The 23,074-nt window shown below is 39.7% G+C and overlaps 1 protein-coding gene across 7 annotated transcripts in view; it reads right to left on the minus strand.

Annotated features, from left to right (window-relative positions):
- Window positions 1-23,074, minus strand: part of FIP1L1 (factor interacting with PAPOLA and CPSF1) — an 88,700-nt gene that overhangs the window by 55,438 nt on the left and 10,188 nt on the right. For 4 of the 7 annotated variants that reach the window (XM_006093970.3, XM_014460202.2, XM_014460204.2 and 1 more), the window contains 4 exons: window positions 19,105-19,169; window positions 18,486-18,593; window positions 17,898-18,028; window positions 6,599-6,708 (listed from right to left, as the gene is read on the minus strand). In XM_006093970.3, the coding sequence (XP_006094032.1) occupies window positions 6,599-6,708; window positions 17,898-18,028; window positions 18,486-18,593; window positions 19,105-19,169 (414 nt within the window). Of the gene's footprint in view, window positions 1-6,598; window positions 6,709-17,539; window positions 17,609-17,897; window positions 18,029-18,485; window positions 18,594-19,104; window positions 19,170-23,074 lie in introns of all 7 variants that reach the window. The other 3 variants (XM_006093969.3, XM_006093966.3, XM_006093968.3) reach the window with 1 other exon arrangement.

Consider the following 23,074-nt stretch of genomic DNA (forward strand, 5'->3'; position numbering starts at 1 on the left):
GGGGGGGGCGGGGGCAGTTGGGGGTGACCAGGCCAGCGGGAGGGGCAGTTAGAGGCAAAAAGGATGGCGTGCGGGTGGGAGGGGGAAGTTAGGAGCAAACAGGCCAGCAGAGAGGGGGCAGTTAGGGGCGACCAGGCAGGCAGGCGAGCGAATAGGAGTCAGTGGTCCAGGATTGTGAGAGGAATGTCCGACTGCTGGTTTAGGCCCAATCCCCCAAGGGGTCCCAGATTAGAGAGGGTGCAGGCTAGGCTGAGGGGACCCCTCCCCGCCCCCGTGCACGAGTTTTGTGCAACAGGCCTCTAGTCACTAATAATGGGACAAAGTGACATCATGTACCTCCAGGATGATGTAGTGAGGACAAAACATCACTTACATAATATTCCTGCCCAAAAACCAAAACCTGAATCTAATAACAAGGAAACATCAACAAAACAATTAGAATGCACTCTTCACAATCAATGTCAACATATACAAAGAATGTCTGAGATGCTGTCCCAGATTAAAGAAGAAAAAAGAGATAAAAAAGCTAGTAAGTGATCCTGGACTCAATACTAAATCAAAAAGGAAAGAACTTCCATAGAGGATAATTACCAAAATTTATGGTTGCATTATGTATAAAATGACATTACTGTCTTCTCCCTACAGTCAATAAAATTTTATTATTTCAAAGATGTCGAATTTCCCTAAAAATAAAAAACAGAAATAAAAAAAAAATTTTATTTAGGGGAATACTTCACAATCGCTGATAAGTATCCTTTTGAGCAGAAGAATCCAGAAAACAAACTTTCCTAATTAAAAATGGGTACTATTCTTTACATCCAAAAGTAACATGTTAGGTATGCTTCTATAGATTGTGTTGGTAATTATCCATTTTTTTTAGTAAAACTGCTAATTTTTCTATCATTTCTTCATTTCCTTTATACCGTCCCTTACCCACCACTGTCTCCCATCTCTCCTTAGATCCATGGTCCATGAAGACACTCCCTCCTTCAAGTACACTCTCACCTTCCTTGTCCCTGCCTATCCCCTGATATAATCTCAACCTCTGTAAAATCCAACAGTAGCTACTCTTCATAAACACATGAATACCTAACAAGGGCAAGAGAAACACACCAGAGCAAAATGACTTATTTTAAACCCATGGCCATTAACCTCAAGAAAAGCTGGAAATGTTATCTCTTCCCCCGTCATAAATTTTTCACTTTACTAACTCATTCCTATCAGCATATATAATGCTGTAATTTCTCCCATCTTGAAATAAAAGTACTCTCCTGACTCCACATTTCCCTATAGATACTGCCTAGAAATCCTACTCCTTTCCCTAGTTTATTCACATCCAAATGACTACTTCAGACTTCCTCCTCTCTTCTCAAACATTGAACACCCCTTCCACAAATCCTCATTTTTACCAGATAAGCCTGTATCTCTGCTGCTGACAAAACACTGAAGCAATAACAAGAGAATTTTCCGTTGTTCCCATCACCATTATCTACACAGTGCCTTCACCATATCCTACTATCCCATCTGTTATTGTAAGTGAATTGTCCATGCTCCTTCTTAAGGCTAATCTCTCCACTTGCATACTACATCCCATCCTCTCTGACCTTAAGGTCACTACTCTAACAACTGTCCATTCTCTAGTAACTCATTCTTCAAAGTGTACAAACATGTTGTAATTTTTCATTAGAAAAAAAGCTTTCTGCTGACCCCACATTTCCCTCCAGATAATGCCCTCCTCTCAAAAAAAAAAAAAAATCCTTAAAAAATTATCCCTATTTTCTCACTCTAATTCCTCTCTTCCCATTCTCTCTTGAATCCAAAAAAATCTTTTTTTTTTCTTCCCCAAATCTTCACCTTATACTACTGAAAATGATTCTGGGAAGGATCAGTAATGACCACTACATTTTAAAACCCAAAAGTCATCTCAGTATTCTACTTCTTAGTCAATAAGTATTATTTGATTTAATCACTCCTACTACTTTGAAATGGACCCTTTTCAAGATATACACGGTTTGCTTCCAACTTCAGTAATCATTCTTCTCTGTTGGTCTCCCTCTTTCTGGCTCATCCTTATTTTTCTGACCTCAGAGTGCCTCAGAGCCCTACCCTCTTACCACTTCTCTATCAATATTTACCTCTTCTGAAATCTGATTCAGTTTCATCTCATATTATTTAAACACTGGTCACTTCCAAATTTGTATCTCCAGCCAATACCTTTCATCTCTACTCCAGATCCATATTATGTACTTACTACGTAAATTCTCCACTTGCACATCTAATAGGCATCTCAATTTTACTATGTCCTAAACCAGTGGTCGGCAAACTGCGGCTCGCGAGCCACATGCAGCTCTTTGGCCCCTTGAGTGTGGCTCTTCTTAAGCCTTAGGAGTACCCTAATTAAGTTAATAACAATGTACCTACCTATATAGTTTAAGTTTAAAAAATTTGGCTCTCAAAAGAAATTCCAATCGTTGTACTATTGTTATTTGGCTCTGCTGACTAATGAGTTTGCTGACCACTGTACTAAACTGAACTTTCAGTCTTCTCCCTGCAAAATGACCCCTCCTGTAGTCATTTCCATCTCAGTATAAAAGATGTACACGATCTTTTACTGGTATACCTCTAGAAATGTATCCAATATCTGGCTATTTCTCATCATCTGCACCATTATTACACTGGTCCAAGTTCCATTATCCCTTGCCTAGATAATCGTTATAACTGTCTAACCAGCCTCCCAGTTTCTGCCCTTAATATATCTGTAGTCTGATCTTAATATAGCAGTTGAGACTTTAAAAACCTAAAGGAGATTATTCCATTCCTCTGCTCAAAATCTGCTGGCAACACCCCATTCATTTCACTTATAGGAAAACCAAAGCCCTTATAATGCTCTACATAATCTGGCCCAAGTTTTTAAAAAAAAGGGGGGGGAGGAGGGAGAGGTAGGCAAAGTACAGAAAAACTGCTATTGATTTTTAAATAGTTTAGTTTAATTATAATAATAGTGTATTTACATCCATAGAGTACTTATTTACTATGTATGGATGTACCACTGTTCTAAAACACTTTACAAAAATTAATCCATTTAAATACATAACTACCCTGTAAGAAAAGTATTATTACTATGTTTTATGGATCAGAAAATGAAAGGACAAGATTAGGAGATCTGCCCAACGACACACAGCTAGTAAATCAACAAAGCCAGAATTTAAAGTTTGGGCTCTAGAGTCCAAGCTCTTAACATCACTCTACACTGTAGAATACCATAAATTCAATGAATGAAAATTGATTTAAAATATGAAAAACAAAAACAAAAGAATAAAAACATATTAAAAGAATCAATATTTCTCTGCTATCATAAGTTCTTAGCCAAACATTTTATGAAACTGCATTTAGTTTAAATAATCATATTTGGAAATGCCTATCACCAGTAATTAAGATGAGAAGAGATAGTCAAATTCCAATGGCTTTGTGACATTTAATTTTAGCTAAAAGTTTCAAGAAACTATTTCAGGGCTAAACTACATAAGGTCTCTTCCTACATTTGTATATTATAAAATACTAGAGGCCCGATGCACAACAATTTGTGCACTAGGGAGGGAGGGGGGGTCCCTTAGCCCTGCCTGTGCCCTCTCGCAGTCTGGGACCCCTCGGGAGATAATGACCTGCTGGCTTAGGCCTGCTCCTGGGTGGCAGAGGGCAGGCCCAATCCCTAGGTGCAGCCCCTGGTCGGGCTCAGAGCAGGGCTGATTGGGGAGTTGGGGCGCCGCCCCCTGTCATGCACAGAGCAGGGTGGATTGGGAGGTTGCGATGCCACCCTCAGTCACGCTCAGGGTAGGTCCGATTGGGGGGTTGGGGCACCGCCCCCTGTCACATTCAAGGCAAGGTCAATCAGGGGGTTGGGGAGCTACCCGCTGTCATGCACAGAGCAGGGCCCATCAGGGGGTTGGGGAGCTCCCCCCTGTCACACACAGAGTAGGGCCGATAGGGGAGTTGGGGCACCGCACCCTGTCACACACAGAGCAGGGCGGATCAGGGGGTTGGGGCGCCGCCCTCTATCACCCACAGAACAGAGCCGATCAGGGGGTTGGGGCGCCGCCACTCTCATACTCAGGGCAGGGCCGATGGGGAGGTTATGGCTCTACCCCATCACACACAGAGCAGGGCCCCTGGGGCGGGGGGAGTTGCGGCGCCGCACCCTGTCACACACAGAGCCGCAGGCGATCAGGGGGTTGGGGAGCTCCCCCTTATCAGGCACAGAGCAGGGCTGATCAGGGGCTTGGGGCGCCTTCCCGTCACGAACAGAGCAGGGCGGATAGGGAGGTTGTGGCCGCGCCCCACACAAAGCCGCAGGGCGATCAGGGCGTTTGGGCGCTGCCCCGTCACGCTGATCCCGGTGCCGGGAGGCCTCACGGCTCCGCTGATCCCAGTGCTGGGAAGCATATTACCCTTTTACTATATAGGATAGAGGCCTGGTGCATGGGTAGGGGCTGGCTGGTTTGCCCTGAAGGGTGTCCTGGATCAGGGTGGGGGTCCCCACTGGGGTGCCTGGCCAGCCTGGATGAGGGGATGATGGCTATTTGCAGCTGGTCACACCCCCTTCAGGGTGGGGGTCCCCACTGGGGTGCCTGGCCAGTCTGGGTGAGGGGCTGAGGGCTGTTTTCAGGCTGGTGGGTGACTGAAGCTCCCAACCACTCCTTTTTTTTTTTTTTTTTTTTTAATTCTGGGCCAAAGCCTCTGCTGCTGAAAGCAGGTATCTGGTTTGTTTTGGTTCTAGAATCGAAACACTATATCATCTCCAGCTCTGAGATCCCGGCCAGCTGAAAGCTGGTTTCTGGGGTTTTGTTTAGCTTCTATATTTGTTACAAAGTTTCAAACTGCCAGCTCAGAGGCCGGCAGCGGCAGGCAGGGAACGTTGGAGTCCTCCTTCACTGAAGCAAGCAAGTCTCATGTTCGCTTCCAGCTGCCTGGCTGACGGCCGCCATCTTGGCTGGCAGTTAATTTGCATATCGCCCTGATTAGCCAATGGGAAGGGTAGCGGTCGTACGCTAATTACCATGTTTCTCTTTTATTAGATTAGATAATCTCACAGCAATTCATAATTACAGAATAACAAAACAGAGAACTGTATAAAATAAATATAAACAAGTAACACAAAAGGTAAATGATCTGGCTAAGAACTAGTAATAGTTGGGTTATTAACTAATTTTCCAGGCTCAAAGAAATAACTGGTTTAAGTCAAGTTTTTTAATGTGTTAAATCTAACACATTAAACTGCTAACATCAAACTTCCTTAGTCTTATCTAATCCTTTACTATTTTCCTGCTAATAGGCTAGCTATTTATCATGTTTAAATTAAAAGGACATCTTCCAGCATATTTACCTCTTACAATTGATATCTTGAGGAACTTAAAAGTTAGATATTATCACAACAAACCATGGAAAGAAAAGAACATGTTTTTAATATGAAACATCTCCCAGACTGAAATTTCTATAATCTGTTACTAAAAATCAGTAAAATGCCTTTAGGAGAATAGATCAGGATTTAAGGTAGTCCAATGATCCTATATAATAAAGTGGCAATATGCCAATTAACCCTCACACCGTAACGCCGTCACAAAATGGTGGCGTGCACAGTGCAAGCGGGGCAGCATGGGGCAGGGCGGGAGGCTGCTCCGTCCGGCTTCCGCCGGGGTTTCTGCGGCTCTTCACACGCATGCTGTGGGGTCCCAGCGGCCGCTTTACGCGACTTCTGCCAGTGTTTCCACAGCCTCGCATGCGCACCGCAGGAGCGGGGCCCGGCAGCTGCTGCGCGCAGTCTGGAGGCAGGGCATCAGGGCAGCACTCCAGGACTCGGGGCGGTCCCTTGGCACGGGGGGGGGGGGGGTCCGGTTCTTGTGTAATTTCACACGACTGGTCACTAGTTCTTCATATAAGAATACTAAGCACCACCTCTCCTGAATGTAAAATTGTCTGTATACACACATATAACAATATACTATACTTCATTTCTCACTTGTTTATATTTTTTTAGAAGGACCAGCACCCAGGTAAGTTTTTCAAAATGAATTCATTTTGTACTGAAACAAAATAGAACGCTTTCAGTTTTTTTGGTAGCACATTCAGAGCTTTTATATTTAAAACTAGAGGCCCGGTGCATGAATTTCATGCACGGGGGGCAGGGGGGTTCCTCAGCCCAGCCTGCACCCTCTCCAATCCGGGAACCTTGGGTGAGGTCCGACTGCCAGTTTAGGCCGGGACCGCTGATTCTTAACTGCTTGCCTGCCTGCCTGCCAGCCTGATCACCCCTAACTGTCTCTGCCTGCCGGCCTGATCGCACCTAACTCCTCCCCTGCCGGCCTGATTGCCCCTAATCGTCTCTGCCTGCCAGCATGATCGCCACCTAACTGCTCTCCCCTGCTGGCCTGATCGCCACTAACTACCTCTGCCTGGGCCCCCACAACTGTGGCTTTGTCCGGAAGGACATCTGGAAGATGTCTGGTCTAATTAGCATATTACCCTTATATTAGTATAGATAGCACTAATACATGGAGAATATACCAATGCCTTCAATAAACTGAATTATAATAATCTCACTAACCTGCTTGGTGGGAGTCCACTCTTGAACAAAGAAGGAGGAGAAGTAAACTCAGCTTTTGTAGATGGAAGGGCTGCTTCCTTTTCTGAATTTCCAGTTCTTCCCTGCTGTACCTTAAAAACAAAAAAAGTTATTACCTTCTTTAATGAAATGAAATAGTCAAAAATAATACACTGAAGGTGTCCAAATAAATTTGTGCCATATGATTTGAAATTAAATAAAAATAATGTTTTATTGCTGGATATTTAATAAAATTTACCTATTTTATAATAATGCTAGAGGCCCGGTGCACAAAAATTTGTGCACTCGGGGGGTGGGGGGGAGTCCCTCAGCCCGACCTGTGCCCTCTCGCAGTCTGGGACCCCTCGGGAGATAACGACCTGCTGGCTTAGGCCTGCTCCCGGGTGGCAGAGGGCATGCCCAATCCCTAGGTGCAGCCCCTGGTCGGGCTCAGAGCAGGGCTGATTGGGGAGTTGGGGCGCCGCCCCCTGTCATGCACAGAGTAGGGCGGATCGGGAGGTTGCGATGCCACCCTCAGTCACGCTCAGGGTAGGTCCGATTGGGGGGTTGGGGCACCGCCCCGTCACACTCAAGGCAGGGTCGATGGGGAGATTGCGGCGCCGCCCCGTCACGCACAGAGCAGGGCTGAACAGGGGGTTGGGGCACTGCCCCCTGTCACTCACAGAGCAGGGCCCATGAGGGGGGTTGGGGCTCCGTACCGTCACGCACAGAACAGGGTCGATCAGGGGGTTGGGGAACTCCCCCCTGTCATGCACAGAGCAGGGCCCATCAGGGGGTTGAGGAGCTCCCCCTGTCACTCACAGAGTAGGGCCGATAGGGGAGTTGGGGCACCGCCCCCTTTCACACACAGAGCAGGGCCGATCAGGGGGTTGGGGCGCCACACCCTGTCACACACAGAGCCGCAGGCGATCAGGGGATTGGGGAGCTCCCCCCTATCAGGCACAGAGCAGGGCTGATCAGGGGCTTGGGGCGCCTTCCCCTGCCACGAACAGAGCAGGGCGGATAGGGAGGTTGTGGCCCCGCCCCCTGTCACACACAAGAGCCGCAGAGTGATCAGGGGGTTTGGGTGCTGCCCCCTGTCATGCTGATCCCGGTGCCGGGAGGCCTCGCGGCTCCACTGATCCCAGTGCTGAGAGGCATATTACCCTTTTACTATATAGGATAGAGGCCTGGTGCACGGGTGGGGGCCGGCTGGTTTGCCCTGAAGGGTGTCCTGGATCAGGGTGGGGGTCCCGCTTGGGTGCCTGGCCAGCCTGAGTGAGGGGCTGTTGGCTATTTGCAGCTGGTCACACCCCCTTCAGGGTGGGGGTCCCCAGTGGGGTGCCTGGCCAGTCTGGGTGAGGGGCTGAGGGCTGTTTTCAGGCTGGCGGGTGACTGTAGCTCCCAACCGCTCCTTTTTTTCTTTTTTTTTTTTAATTCTGGGCCAGCTTAACTCTGAGACCTCAGCTCCAGCTCTGAGACCTCGGCTGCTGAAAGCAGGTATCTGGTTTGTTTGTGTTCTATAATCGAAACACTGTTTCAATTCCAGCTCTGAGATCCAGGCTGGCTGAAAGCAGGTTTCTGGGGTTTTGTTTAGCGTCTATATTTGTAACAATGTTTCAAACTGCAAGCTCAGAGGCCGGCAGTGGCAGGCGGGGAATGTTGGCTTCCTCCATCACTGAAGCAAGCAAGCCTCATGTTCGCTTCAAGCTGCCTGGCTGCCATCTTGGCTGGCAGTTAATTTGCATATCGCCCTGATTAGCTAATGGGAAGGGTAGTGGTCGTACGCTAATTACCATGTTTCTCTTTTATTAGATAGGATTAGGTGAAAGACACTAAAGATAGATTATGGGAATAAAGTATTCCCAACAATTAAAAATTTCACATTAATGCCACTTAAAAGTCCAATAAACTATAGCTCTTTAGGACTTTCATTAATTCCCTTAAATTACCACTTTTAAGTCCATGGTTACCACTCCATGTTTCATAGTTCAAGAAAGGCCCTGAACAATATTTCTCTTCTATATTCACTACCCTTTAGCTAAGAAAACCACCAGTGGCCATTTTAGCCATTCTGATCATTTTCTATTCAGACTGTGATTGGCTATAATACAAATATTAATGATCTACTCCTGCAGTTCTAACCACTCCTCACATTTCCCCACCATTATCAATATCCTGCCAGTTCTATACACTGGCAAGCTGGAAGTTAGTCATCTGTCTCCTTATTACATCTTTTCAATCTACTTATTCCATAACTTCTCCCAGATTTGTCCATCTTTTCTGTTCCTATCAGATCCTGTGAGTATGAACCAGTTGTTCTCCTTTACAATGGTAAAATGAATCTCCTTTTGTGCACTCTTGTTTTTATACTCACCTATCTTAAAACTGTAATTAATTTATTACATTTAAACAAAATAAGTTCAAGTTGCCCTACACCTGAATAACATCACACCATAATTTGTGCCTATTTGTATTCTACTGCCCCTGTTCAGTCAGACTAAATTTAGCATCACCTTCCTTTCCCCATGAGGCAAAGGCGAAGAGAATCTCAGAAACCTAGCCTGAGTCAGTCAAACCACTGATTCAAATCCAGAAACCATCTAACTCTCAACTAATCATTGTGAGAAAAAGAAACCTTTACTTATATATTTGAGCCATTATAGTCAGATCTCTTATTAATACTTCTGAACCCAATCCCTAATTGGTGCCCCCATATAATTAGGGTTTTACATTGGCATTTTATTTGAAAAAAAGAGTTCCACTGCTTACAAGAAAAACATCCATTTAAAAGGCACTGACCCTAATGAGGAATGATGAGGATCAGAAAAAAATGGATTTGATAGACGTTTGACAGGTAAAATTGACAGAATGTAGTGATGGGAACTAAATATGACTCATTCATCAAACATTTACTAAATAACTATTTGTACCAGAAGCTGAGACCATGCGGAGAAATACAACGAAACTCCAGACTGTGGGAAAAGACAGACATAAAAACAATGAGAGCAATACAATAAATGCTATAAAAAAAACTATGAGATAAAAGATGCTATGAGAACATAGAAAAAGAAGTGCATTACTCTTTCACGGAATATCAGACACATGGTCTCAACTGTTCCCCTGAGCTCCAGTAATTTATATCCAACTTCTTCCATGTCTGATGAATATCTCAAAATTTAACATGGTCAAAACAAAACTACTGATTTCCCACTATCCTCCAATCTGATCCTCTCTAAGTCTTTATCACTCAAGTAAATGGCACCATCATCTACTGAGTTGCTCAAGACAAAAAAACAAAATAAAACAAAACAAAAAAACCTCGCAATTATCCAATACATATGAACATCCAATGTTAACTTTACCTTTATAATATATACCAAACTCAAGCATTTATCATTATGTCCACTCCTAAAAGCAACGTCAAACCCACTGACACATCTCAACCATTCTACTAAATGAACTTGTATTTCTGCTTTGGTCTCACCTGTCTAAATTCCATCCTCTGTACACAGTCAAAGCAATCTTATTAAAGTATAAATGAATTCATGTCTCTCCCTGTTCTAAATTTTCTAATAGTTTCCCAATGCAAAAAGAGTAAAAGCTAAACTTCTTATAATGGCCTGCAAGGATTTACATGATATGGGCTTGCAAACCTCTCCGACCTTATTTTCCTCTATTCCTCCCCAACTTATCTTTATTATGCCTACTCATAATGGCCTTTAAAATTTTTTTTACCTTATTCCCCTTTGTAACAACTTTTGCACTAGATATTCCTTTTACTTGGAATATTCTCTCCCCAGTTTGTCTCATGGATATCTCTAATCATTCAACTACTGTTCAAATGTCTTCTTGGAGTGGCCTTCTCCAACCATTCCTAAATAATCTCTATCCTATTATCATTTTGTATTTTCTTTAGAGAATTTCTCATTAATATCATTATCTGAAGTTGAATTATTTACTGTTGTATGGTTATAGTCTGTTTGCTGACACTTCAACATAGAATCTTTGAAAACATGGACAATGTTCAGTTCAAATCTATATCCCAAGTACAGAAAAACAGTGCCTATCATGCAATAAGTGCTTAATATATTATATGTCATTAGACTGACTTTGGGATTCAGCTTAAATGTCAGTTCTCCAAAGTTTATAATAAGACACAGAGGTTATAACTAAATAATTTTTGGCATTACCTAATTAACACCTAAATTATCCATGAAGTCAGATAAACTCTAAGATACAGAATCTAAGTATGTCTGAAATGTTCACCTCCCCTCAGCACCCAACCTGAGATACTTCCTGGCACAGTCAATGCTCAATTAAAAATTGGGATGGGGGAGGAGGAAGGGTTGGAAAAGCAGAAGAGGAAAGGAAAAAAAAGGGAAAAGAGCATAAGTAAAAGAGCAGTAAGAAAATGTAGCAGCAAGACAGATACATTTTTAAACATGTAAAAATTGCTTGTGTTTCTTCAGTTTTCTTTTCTTTTTAATTTCTTCATAGTATATTCCTTATATTAAACAATTCTAAAAACCACCATTTTGGCAACCTTCCTAATCTACTTCCATTATCATTATCTGCTTGTTTGTCTTTAGGATTGCACTCAGGATTATGCTCACTCAAAATTTGTTTAATCAGAACCTACTATTTTTTCACATGATCTAATTTTTTACAAAATGACTGTAAGACACCATGACTGATTTTCTAAAAACAAATTGATGTCAGAGCTTACATGTACAAAAAAAAGTTGACTGAAGTCTGTAACCCTGAGAAGCTAAATATTTACCTAAATTATGCTACCACTGGACCAAAATTTAAATTATTTTGTGAAATTTCCTTCACCTGCCCTATGTAGCATTTTTTATAAAAGTTTGACATTATAAACAAAACTAGAGGCCCAGTGCACGAAATCCATACATGGTGGTGGGGGGGCCTTCAGCCCAGCCTGCACCCTCTCACAATCTCGGACCCCTTGTGGGATGTCCTAAACTGGCAGTTGAACATCCCTTTCACAATGTGGGACCACTGGCCTGCTTGCCTGCCTGATCGCCCCTAACCACCTCTGCCTGCCTGCCTACCTGATTGCCCCTAACAGCCATTGCCTGCCTGCCTGCCTCATCGCCCCTAACTGCCTCTGCCTTGGCCCCCACCACTGCGGCTTTATCCAGAAGGATGTCCGGAATGACACCCGGAAGGTGATTCGGCTGTCTGGTCTAATTAGCATATTACGCTTTTATTATTATAGATAGTATCAAAATCCCAAAATAATGGATTACGAAATATTTAAAGTATTATTTATATAAAAACTTTACTAACCTAGGCAAATATTGACCATATAATGTTAAGGTGAAAAAAAGAAAAGTAGAAAACCACATAGAACAGTGATGGCGAACCTTTTGAGCTCGGCGTGTCAGCATTTTGAAAAACCCTAACTTAACTCTGGTGCCGTGTCACATATAGAAATTTTTTGATATTTGCAACCATAGTAAAACAAAGACTTATATTTTTTATATTTATTTTATATATTTAAATGCCATTTAACAAAGAAAAATCAACCAAAAAAATGAGTTCGCGTGTCATAGATTCGCCATCACTGACATAGAAGGTTTCAAGATGGCAACAGAGTAGGTGGATCTCACTCACACCTCCACTCAGAACCAAACTGGAAATAAAACTAAACAGGGAAACAATCATCTTGAATTACCAACTAAAGACTATCTGAAGAGGAGACTTATAATGAAAGACTGGCAGAAGAAACCACCAAGAGACTACAACTGTACAGCAGCTTGCACACTGTGGCTGGGGTTCAGCCTCATAGTCAGGCAGCCTGAGGGTAGATCCCAACAATGAATGGGCCAACAGCAATCAAAACCCAATTACAAAAGGAGGGCCCACATAACACACACAAGGGACATTCCTACAGCACACAGCTCAGGAGATCAAGGAGACTGCACCACTGGGTCCCAAAGGACACCTACTACATAAGGCCACATCATGAAGATGGGGAGTCATAGTGTTTCTATGTAATACATAGGAACAAACACAAAGAGAGAGTCAAATGGGGAGACAAAGAAACAGGCCCCAACTGAAAGAACAGGAGGAATCTCAAAAAAAAGAGGTAAATGAAATGGAGCAAGAAATTTATCAAATACAGAGCTTAAAGTAATGGTAAATAAGTATGCTCAAAAAACTTAGTGAAAACCACAACACATGAAAAAGAACATACAAACCATAAAAAAATAACCAGTCGGAAATGAAGAATGACATCAAGAATACACTGCAAGGGCCCAGCTGGAATGGTTGAGCATCATCCTCTGCCCAAAAAGATTCCCGATCATGGAACATACCTGGATTGCAGGTTGGATCCCTGGTCGGGGTATGTATGGAAGGTAACTGATGTCCTCTCTTTCTCTCCACCCCTCTTCTTCTAAGCATGTCCTCAGGTGAGGATTTTAAAAAATATGATTAAAAACTGGGCAAAAGAACTAAGTATTTTCCCAAAATGACATCCAAGTGGCCAAAAAAAAAAAAAAAAGACTACACTGAAAGGAATAAAGTAGGTTGAATGAAGCAGAGGATTGAATCAGCAATTTAGAAGACAAGGTAGAAAACAAACACTCAAAACAGCAGAAAAAAGAAAAATAATTAATCAGAATGAGGATAGTTTAAGGGCACTTTAGGACAACATGAAATGTAAAAACATCAGCATCATAAGGGAGCCAGAAAGAGAAGAAAGTGAGCAAGGGATAGAGAACATGTTTGAAGAAATAATGACAAAAAACTTCCCTACCATGGTGAGGCAAGAAGTCAAACAAGTTCAGGAAACACAGAGTCCTAATCAAGATGAACCCAAAGAGACCCACACCAAGACATATCATAATTAAAATGGCAAAGGTTAAAGACAAAGAGAGAATCTTAAAGGCAACAAGAGTGATAGTTAATTATCTACAAGGGAGTTCCCACAAGGCTGGCAGCTGATTTCTCAACAGAAACACTTCAGGCCAGACGAGATTAGCATGAAGTATTCCAAGTAATGAAAAAAAAGGACCTGCATCCAAGACCACTCTATCCAAAAAGCTATCATTTAAAATTTAAAATAAGGAGCTTCCCAGACATAAAAAGACTAATAAATGAGTTCATGATCACCAAACCAGCATTGCAAGAAATGTGAAAGGGTCTGCTTTAAGAAAAAGATAGAGGAACAATGGTATAAAGAAAAAAACGGCAATGCAACATCTGCTTAGGGGTTAATTTCTAAAATATTCAAAGAACTTAAAAAACTCAACACCAGGAAGATAAACAATCCAATTAAAAATGGGCAAATGACCTGAATAGATACTTCTCCATACAGATGGAAATAAGTATATAAAAAAACTGTTCAATGTCACTAATTATCAGAGAAATGCAAATTAAAACCACAATAACCTATCACCTCATACATGTCAAAATGGCTACCATCATAAATTAACAAACAACAAGTGCTGGCAAGAATGGAGAGAAAAGGGAACCCTCATACATTGTTGGTGGGAATGCAGATTGGTGCAGCCACTGTAGAAAACAGTATAGAGTTTCCTTAAGAAATTAAAAATGAAACTGCCTTTTGACCCAGTGATACCACTTCTGGGAATATATCCTAAGAATATTGAAATACCAGTTAGAAAGAATATATGCATCTCTATGTTCATAGCAGCATTATTTAAAATAGTCAAAATCTGGAAAGTGCCCAAATGCCCATCAACAGGGGAATGGATTAAAAAAGTCGTGGTAAATTTACACAATAGAATACTACATGGCTGCAAAAAAGAAGGAAGTCTTACATTTTCAATGGCACGGATGGACCTGGAGATTATTATACTAAGCAAAATAAGCCAGACAGAAAGACAAATACCATCTGTGGTATTTGTGGAATCTAATAAACCAAATAAACTGATGAACAACATAGTCAGAGGCATGGATACATGAAACAGACTGACAGCAATCAGAGGGGAGGGGAGTAGAGGGAAGGGGAATGGAGGGGACTGGATAAACGAGGTGAAGAGATTAGCCAAAGAACATATATGCATAGCACAGTGATGGCGAACCTATGACACACGTGTCAGAGGTGACACGCGAACTCATTTTTTTGGTTGATTTTTCTTTGTTAAATGGCATTTAAATATATAAAATAAATATCAAAAATATAAATCTTTCTTTTACTATGGTTGCAAATATCAAAAAATTTCTATATGTGACACGGCACCAGGGTTAAGTTAGGGTTTTTCAAAATGCCGACACGCCGAGCTCAAAAGGTTCGCCATCACTGGCATAGCACATGCACACAAACAACAGTATGGCGATAGCCAGGAGGGGAAGGAGGAGCAGAGGTTGGGTGAAGGTGGGTAAAGGGGGGAAAAATGAGAGACATCTATAATAATGTCAAAAAAAAAAGGAAGGAAGGAAAGAAGGGAGGGAAGGATGGGGAAGGAAGTAACCACATAACTTAATTATCATAATTTTGTTACAAGAAGGAAAGGATTGGGAGAGCAACAAAATTTAGGACTTTGAAAGCAGATGAAAAAATAGTAACTGATTTAGCAGACCAAAAAAAACTGAATCCTAAATCAGTGACAAAGCAATGATAATTTTCATGGCAGGATCCCAAAAGGTTCAGGAATTGACAACATTCCAATCACCCAAGTGTAAATCCTCTAATTAGAATACTGGAATTTTTTCTCTGAAAAAATCAGATTACCACAAAAAAGGAAAAAAAAAAAGGAAAACAACCTGCCGAAACCGGTTTGGCTCAGTGGATAGAGCATCGGCCTGCAGACTGAAAGGTCCCAGGTTTGATTCCGGTCAAGGGCATGTACCTGGATTGTGGGCACATCCCCAGTAGGGGGTGTGCAGAAGGCAGCTGATCGATGTTTCTCTCTCATCGATGTTTCTAACTCTCTATCCCTCTCCCTTCTTCTCTGTAAAAAAATCAATAAAATATATTTTTTTTAAAAAAATGGAAAACAACCTAAAGACATCAGGGGCTCTGAGAAAAGCTTAGCCCTATTGCAGGGGTGGGGAACCTTTTTTTCTGGCAAGGGCCTTTTGGATCTTTATAACATCACTGAGGCCCGGTGCATGAAATTACTACACCGATCAAATTCATGCCCTTATTCATTCAGAATCTAATAAATCAGAATGAAACAATGACTTTCTCTCATATAACCTAAAGAAACTTCAAAAATAATTTTTCAATAGACAGTATGTATATTAAAAAACTCATTCACAATGGCTACCTTCAATATGAGACCAATCCCTAGGAGTTTCTTTTTTGTATTTTAGTTTATGAAGTTCACTGCAAAAAGACAAAGTATATAGAAGCTGGCAGTTTACAATGGAAGTTCTCAATTCTGTTAGAAGAAAATACAAAGCACCACTGCAAATGAACTATTTCATCATCAAAACAACTTTTCTATCTATTCATTGTAAACATATATAACCACTAGAGGCCCGATGCACGAAATTCATGCAAGAGTAGGCCTTTCTTCCCCCGGCTGCTAGCACTGGCTTCCCTTTGGCACCCGGCAGGCACCGGGACCCAGGCTTCCCTCACAGCCCCGGCTTTGTCCAGAAGGACGTCCGGTCTAATTAGCATATTACACTTTCATTATTATAGATCAATATCTAAATTAGTAGCTATCACCAAAAAGAACCTGAAGACCACTTAAAATATGAAAAACAGCATCACACACTTTCAAAATAATTACAGAACAAGCAGCAAATACCCAGAGTAGAACATATATTACAAGTTAAATTCTGTGCACAGAACTGTGTCCAGCAGAGTAGCTATATCTGTGGATACAGCACATGTATAAGGCACTATGTCAGTGGATAGAGCTGCAGTCCAAAAAGAGGCACAAAACGTTCCTGTCCAAAAATTTCCCTAAATATACAAACCAGTCTAAAAGCCACTCCCAGTCTTCACTCTTCATCCCAGTGTCATTCAATACAAGTATCAAGAATTAAGAATTAAGGTCAAGAAAGCAGTACACAAATAGGTTTTAAGAAGAGTAGGTTGCTATGTACTGCAGTAGTATGAAAATATATTATTCTTTGGATTGGGTCTGTGATTATATGAAATGAAGTCAGAAGTCAAGACTTGACACGCATGTGGTAATAGTATCAACATGCAAGTCCCTCACTAAACCCTACTCCTCTTTTAAGTATTAATTTAAAAGTCAATGGTTTTATCCTATTTAATCCTATTTTATCTCTTATGAGAGACTCAAAGAATGAGGAAGATTCGTGATCTATCTAAAAGTACACCAATAATTTCAGTGTCAAGCTGATAATAAGCCATCTTCCTTACCATTTTTTAAAATACAATTAGGTAAAATAGCCCTAGCTGGTTTGGCTCAGTGGATCGAGCTTCGGACTGCAAACTGAAGAGTCCCACCAGGTTTGATTCCAGTCAAGGGCACATGCCTGGGTTGTGGGCTCGATCCCCAGTTGGGGGTGTGCAGTAGGCAGCCAATCAATGATTCTCTCTCATCATTGATGTTTCTCTCTCTCTCTCGCCCTAACCCTTCCTCTCTGAAATCAATAAAAATATATTTTAAAAATATTAGGTAAAATAAATCCCTAAATCTGATAAAGATTATAGCGTGATCTACAATGAGCTTAACCTGCTGGCATGAACTATTATCTCCTACAAACATACTATGACTCAAAATAAAATCACAACATATAGCAAGAATAGTTTTACTTGGCAATTGTTAGTATAATAGGCTATAAATTCACATACTTACAAAAGTGGAGATAAAACAACAATCAGCAACTTTGTAAGTCACCAGGAAGCTGAAGGTTTGGAAAAAAGGAGCTATTCCACTTTATTATTGTCCTTGAGTAGTGGTATGGAAGCAGACTCAAGAACAAAAAAATGAGAGCAACCAAGGATAATTTACTAAAATTCACCTTAAAAAGATTGAATCTGCCATCTTGGATCTCTGCACCTGGTGTAACTTCCATAGTACAGTCTTCGGCCTAAGTTAAATAACATATTCCCCATTAAGATACCACATAATTTTTAATTGATAGGCCATATAAAGACAAACTAGCTGTGGCTAGTTTGAGACTTGAAACGAAGAACATCAGAAAATCATTAATATAAAACTGAAAGGAAAGAAAGGGAAAAAACCCAACATGGTAACAAGAACAGAATTTTTAAACTCATATAGCTTTTAACCACCTTTGCAGAAAAAAGTGACTTATTTAGAAGTAAAATTGGTACAGTAGAAAGTGCCGGAGTATTTTGGAACATTTTATTAATTACCGTAATTTTATTTGTAGTAGAGGTAACTGGTATAACTTCAAGTCCCATTCGTATCCTCTTTTGTTTTTCACAGTAAGCTTTCCAGGTATCTTCATTAAACCCGTAATTAAAATAATCAGAAAGATCAGCACCTAAAGATAAAACACACTTTTAGTATACAAATATTTCAATTCTATTGTTTTGCAGCATATAAAATGTAATAAACTGTAAAATATAAATTTAGAGTTCTATTAGTCTCGTCTTATCACCCTTTCTAATTTTACCAGCTCTCCCAATTACCATAAAGCAACAGAACTATAAGAACTTTTTATCAGAACTATTTCCTTTAGAAATGCATTATAATAAAACAATATGCAAGTCTACTTTAATATAATGCTAGGCTATCAGCAAGATTTAATAAATTCATTATTAATGATTAGTTTATTATTACATTAATTCATTATTAAATTCATTATTACTCTCCTGGGCTTAAGACTACAAAAATGACATTAAAACAATAATATTCTAAATTGATACTGAAAAATACTTTCTAATGACTGTTTATTCTACAAATCTTTTGAAACCGATATAATCCACCATTAATCTTACCAGGTTTACGCCATGGTTTATCTTCAAAAGAATCCAAATCTACCTCCGAGAGTGGAACTCCATTAATGCTTCCAGGTGCATCAAGGTCTACTCCTTTGACTTTTGTTCCTGTTTTATAAAATTACAAAATGGTGAAGGAGCTACATTAGCAAGAGGCTGAGAGATACTCTGACACCTTTTTACTGTTGCTAGCACTCAATATGGCTAAGGTTCCAAACAAAGCATTAGAGTAATGCTTACCATAAATAAAAGTTAAGGTCAAACTTTATGGTATAGCTATAACATAAAATGGATAGAGACTAGGGACTTGTTATTTACAATAAGGGATTCCTGTACCACTAGGAAATTGCTAACTTCCATGTTTTATATCAGTTTTTGTACAGTCTGTGAGATAAGAAATGCTTTTACCTTTTTAAATGGTTGTATGACAAACAAGTTAAATAAACAAGCAAAACACCATGGCAGGAATCCTATGTGGCCCATACAGACTAAAATATTTATTATCTAGCCCTATGATATATGGTCAAACTGTTATTTTTAATTGACCTATTACAACCTAACACCTACTCAGATATATGCCTTATTATTCTATTGTTGCAGCTGCAAATAAAAATTTTACCTGTAGTTCCATAAACTCTACCTCCTGTCTTGATGTTAAGATTTACAGGTGCTGTACCATAACTCCTAAAAACAAATTAAAAATTATCCTGAGAAACTTAAACAGAAACAGCAATACATTTAATTATACAAATTATACAATCACATAGCAACTGAATAAACTGACAATGACACAATTCAGAAAATGTTTTAAACTAATTTAAAAGTCTGCCAAAACCGGTTTGGCTCAGTGGATAGAGCGTCAGCCTGCGGACTGAAAGGTCCCAGGTTCGATTCCGGTCAGGGGCATGTACCTGGGTTGCGGGCACATCCCCAATAGGGGATGTGCGGGAGGCAGCTGATCGATGTTTCTCTCTCATCGATGTTTCTAACTCTCTCTCTCCCTTCCTCTCTGTAAAAAATCAATAAAATATATTTAAAAAAAAAAAAAAGTCTGTCGCTTGCTCAATAAAAGATAAAAATATTGTTTAAAAGTGTGACTTGTTTTCCATCTCAAAAACCCACCTGCCACTAACTCAATATCACACTATAGCACACTTCACAGAAAATTTGGCTGGGAAGAAAATAAGAGTTTACATGCTTTGTCTTCATTTCCTCATCTAGTTGATGCCACATACACAGCAATCCTGCAAGAATGAAATTTCTCTACCTTATTCCCAAATACAGTGTCCTCCCTTTAATCCTTCCTGCACTTGATACTGTTGATAAATCCTCTTTCAAATACCCATGGAGTATATCTGTCCATAAAATGAATTTTCATGAAATTCAAAAATAAGTCCAGAATAAAAGCAGAGCAGTGCTTGGTGGTGGTCTGTTGTTAATGACTACAGAAAACAAGAGGGAAATTTCTAGAATACTAGTGATGTTCCATATCTTAATTTGGATGGTGGTTACATGAATCTACACACTCTAAAAAATTACTGAGCTGCACCTTTTTTAATGTAGTATAACATACATGTGATGGAGGGAAAAAATTCAGAGTCACACAGACTCAAGTTCAAATACAAGCTTATTAATTGTATAATCTTAGCCAAGTCACTTAACACCCCATAGACCTTGTATACATTTTCTTTAATGAGCTTATAGATACTTCCCTACTTTTCCATATAATGCATTCTTATGTAAGAGTAGGAAAATCATATATACTGACCAAAATAGGCTTATACATTATTGGGGAGGTTAGGGAAAAGGGGACAAAAGGGAGTAGGTAAGGAAGAAGGCTCCATTCCCACAGAGCAAATAGGTATTAGTAAGACCTCAAGTTATAGACAATGTTTTCAATGACATATTCTCACATTATATCCATGTTATTTAACTTGGTTCTTTACCCTAACAAGTTTAGCTAACTGAACTTTCCTAATAATTTCCACCTTTTGGTCTCCAATGTACAAATTTGAGACCTAGGTTATTCACTTATATAGCACTGCTGTGGACTCAATAAACTGCTCTAGAGACCTGTAAGTCATTGAGTCCTTTTTCTCCCTCTCCATCCACAACTAATCAGTTACCAATTTATTTCTAATTATTACTCAAATATACCTTATTTTCCCATTCATCCCTATACTACTGCTGTTGGCTTAGTTTGGATTATCTCATGTGGACAATCACTTTGACAACTAATATCTAACTAGTTTACTGCTACTATTTATCTTTGCAAATAAGCTGACTTGCCTAAAAAAACCTTCAAAGGTTCCATGATAACATAGCAAAAACAGTCTAACTCCCTTCTCCTTAAATAGTTTCGACCATCCTCTCTCATTTACCTTTATCCTTCAGGCATGTGGTTCCTTAAACCATGCTTGCATTACATCTAAATATTATCCTCTACCTAAATCATTTTAACTCAAGAATTATTCAAACAAGTTAAAATAGCCCTCTAGCATCTTCCAACACCTGTAGGCTTATAGCAACTCTCCTCTCAAAGCTTTCAAATCATTTTGTATATGTTCCTATTCTTGCACTTACACTCGCTAAAAGTATTGCTCTGTCTTCCTCACTAATTCTGGTAAAAAAAAAAAAAGGACTATTATATTATTTTTTACTAGAGGCCCGATGCATAAAATTCGTGCAAAAATAGGCCTTCCGTCCTCCGGCTGCCAGCAGGCACCCGTGACCCAGGCTTCCCTCGCAGCCCGGCTTTGTCCCGAAGGACGTCCAGTCTAATTAGCGTATTATGCTTTTACTATTATAGATAACCCCATCATCAATTAGTACAGTGCCAAACTGTCTTTGGAAAGTGCTTAATGAAAGAATGGATGAATCTCAAAGACACAGCTAAGAAACTATTTCTCTATACAAGATATTGTTCCTAACAGCTTTTCTTCCTACTGTATAGATAAAATGAACTTTGTAACAAAAGTATGTTGTTAAAAAATTCTATTTTGTACTTTCTAAGAGCTAACAATAAACCAATTTAGTATTGTTTCTCAAACATAATTTGTTCTTTAAACATGCTTGTGAAGTGTACACAAAGTAAATAGCCACTAAATTTAATTTTCTCACTGGTTTTCTTTCAGTTTTCAAGGAATATATCTTGAGTTATCAAGGTTAAATAAGCTTTATACCCTTCAGAAAGATCTGTAGCTTACTTTGAAATGCATTAAAAATACATTTTAAAAATAAGATTGAGGGTTCAATACCAGATCAGGGCCCATACAGGAAGTAACCAATCAACATTTTTTTCTCACATCAGTATTTCTCTCTCCCCCCTCCTTTCATCTCTCTAAATTCAATAAAAAACAAATCCTCAAATGAGGATTTAAAAAACACATTAAAAAACAAAACACATTAAATGCATGGGTGGATGTGTGTGTATATATATATCTCCATCTAGCCATGTATATATGTGTATATATACGTGTGTGTGTGTGTGTATGTATATATTATAAAGCAAACATAGAAAAATGTAAATTGTATAACCTAGGTAATGGGTAAATAAATGTTCACATCTCAATTCTTTCAACTTTTCCGAATATTTGAAAATTTTCATAATCTAATGTTGAGGAAAAAATGTTCAAAGACAACTATGTTTTAACATGTAGTCTACTCAGTCAATAAAGATTTACTGAATACTTACTAGATAAAAGGCAATATAAGGAATAGGAAAATTCATAAGCCAAGATTTCTACTCTTAAGGAATTTAGAGTTCAAACATGTATAAACATAAGTAGAATTCATGAACTGAAAATGCTGTAAGAAATAAAGTTCAGAGAAAGTACTATGGGAGCCTGAGCATTTAATATCTGCATGTGATTCCTACCAAAAATTGGTCATATTAATAAAAGAAATCACCATTTGCTTTAATTGTTCTATACTTGCAAATACAAATTTTATATAAAAGTATTTGCTAAATACGCCATGAGTAGTATATCATATTAAAGTGTTTCTTTTGCATAATGCAGATGGTAAAGGTCTATTAGCCTAGATGCCTGCTAACATATTATAAGCCCAACACTATTTATTTTAAAAGTGGGGATAAAGAGAACTTCGAAAGTTATCTACCTCATCCTAGCCGGTTTGGCTCATGGACAGAGCATTGACCTGCTACTGAAGGATCCCAGGTTTGATTCCAGTCAAGGGCACATGCCAGGGTTCTGGGCTTGATCCCGACTAGGGGGCCTACAGGAGGCAGCCGATCAATGATTCTCTCTCATCCTTGATGTTTCTATCTCTCTCCCTCTCCCTTCCTCTCTGAAATCATTAAAAATATATTTTAAAAAATAGTTATCTACCTCTAACATAAGTAATTTAGTCTCTTCTCAACCCTGCTCCGAAAAAAGTTGCTAGGGTTTTAAAATTACACAGGCAATCATTATTATATTGTAAATTGAGCTCCTGAAATAAAAAACTTTTGAAAACAAAGGCTCTACTGAAGAGATAAAATGCAGGGGTGGGAAAAAGTAAGTTTACAGTGTGAATATAGTAAATAATTTATTCTTGTATTATTATTTATTACTTATTATATTATCATC

Source organism: Myotis lucifugus, unplaced genomic scaffold (genome assembly GCF_000147115.1).
Source record: "Myotis lucifugus unplaced genomic scaffold, Myoluc2.0 scaffold_127, whole genome shotgun sequence".
Lineage (NCBI taxonomy): Eukaryota > Metazoa > Chordata > Mammalia > Chiroptera > Vespertilionidae > Myotis > Myotis lucifugus.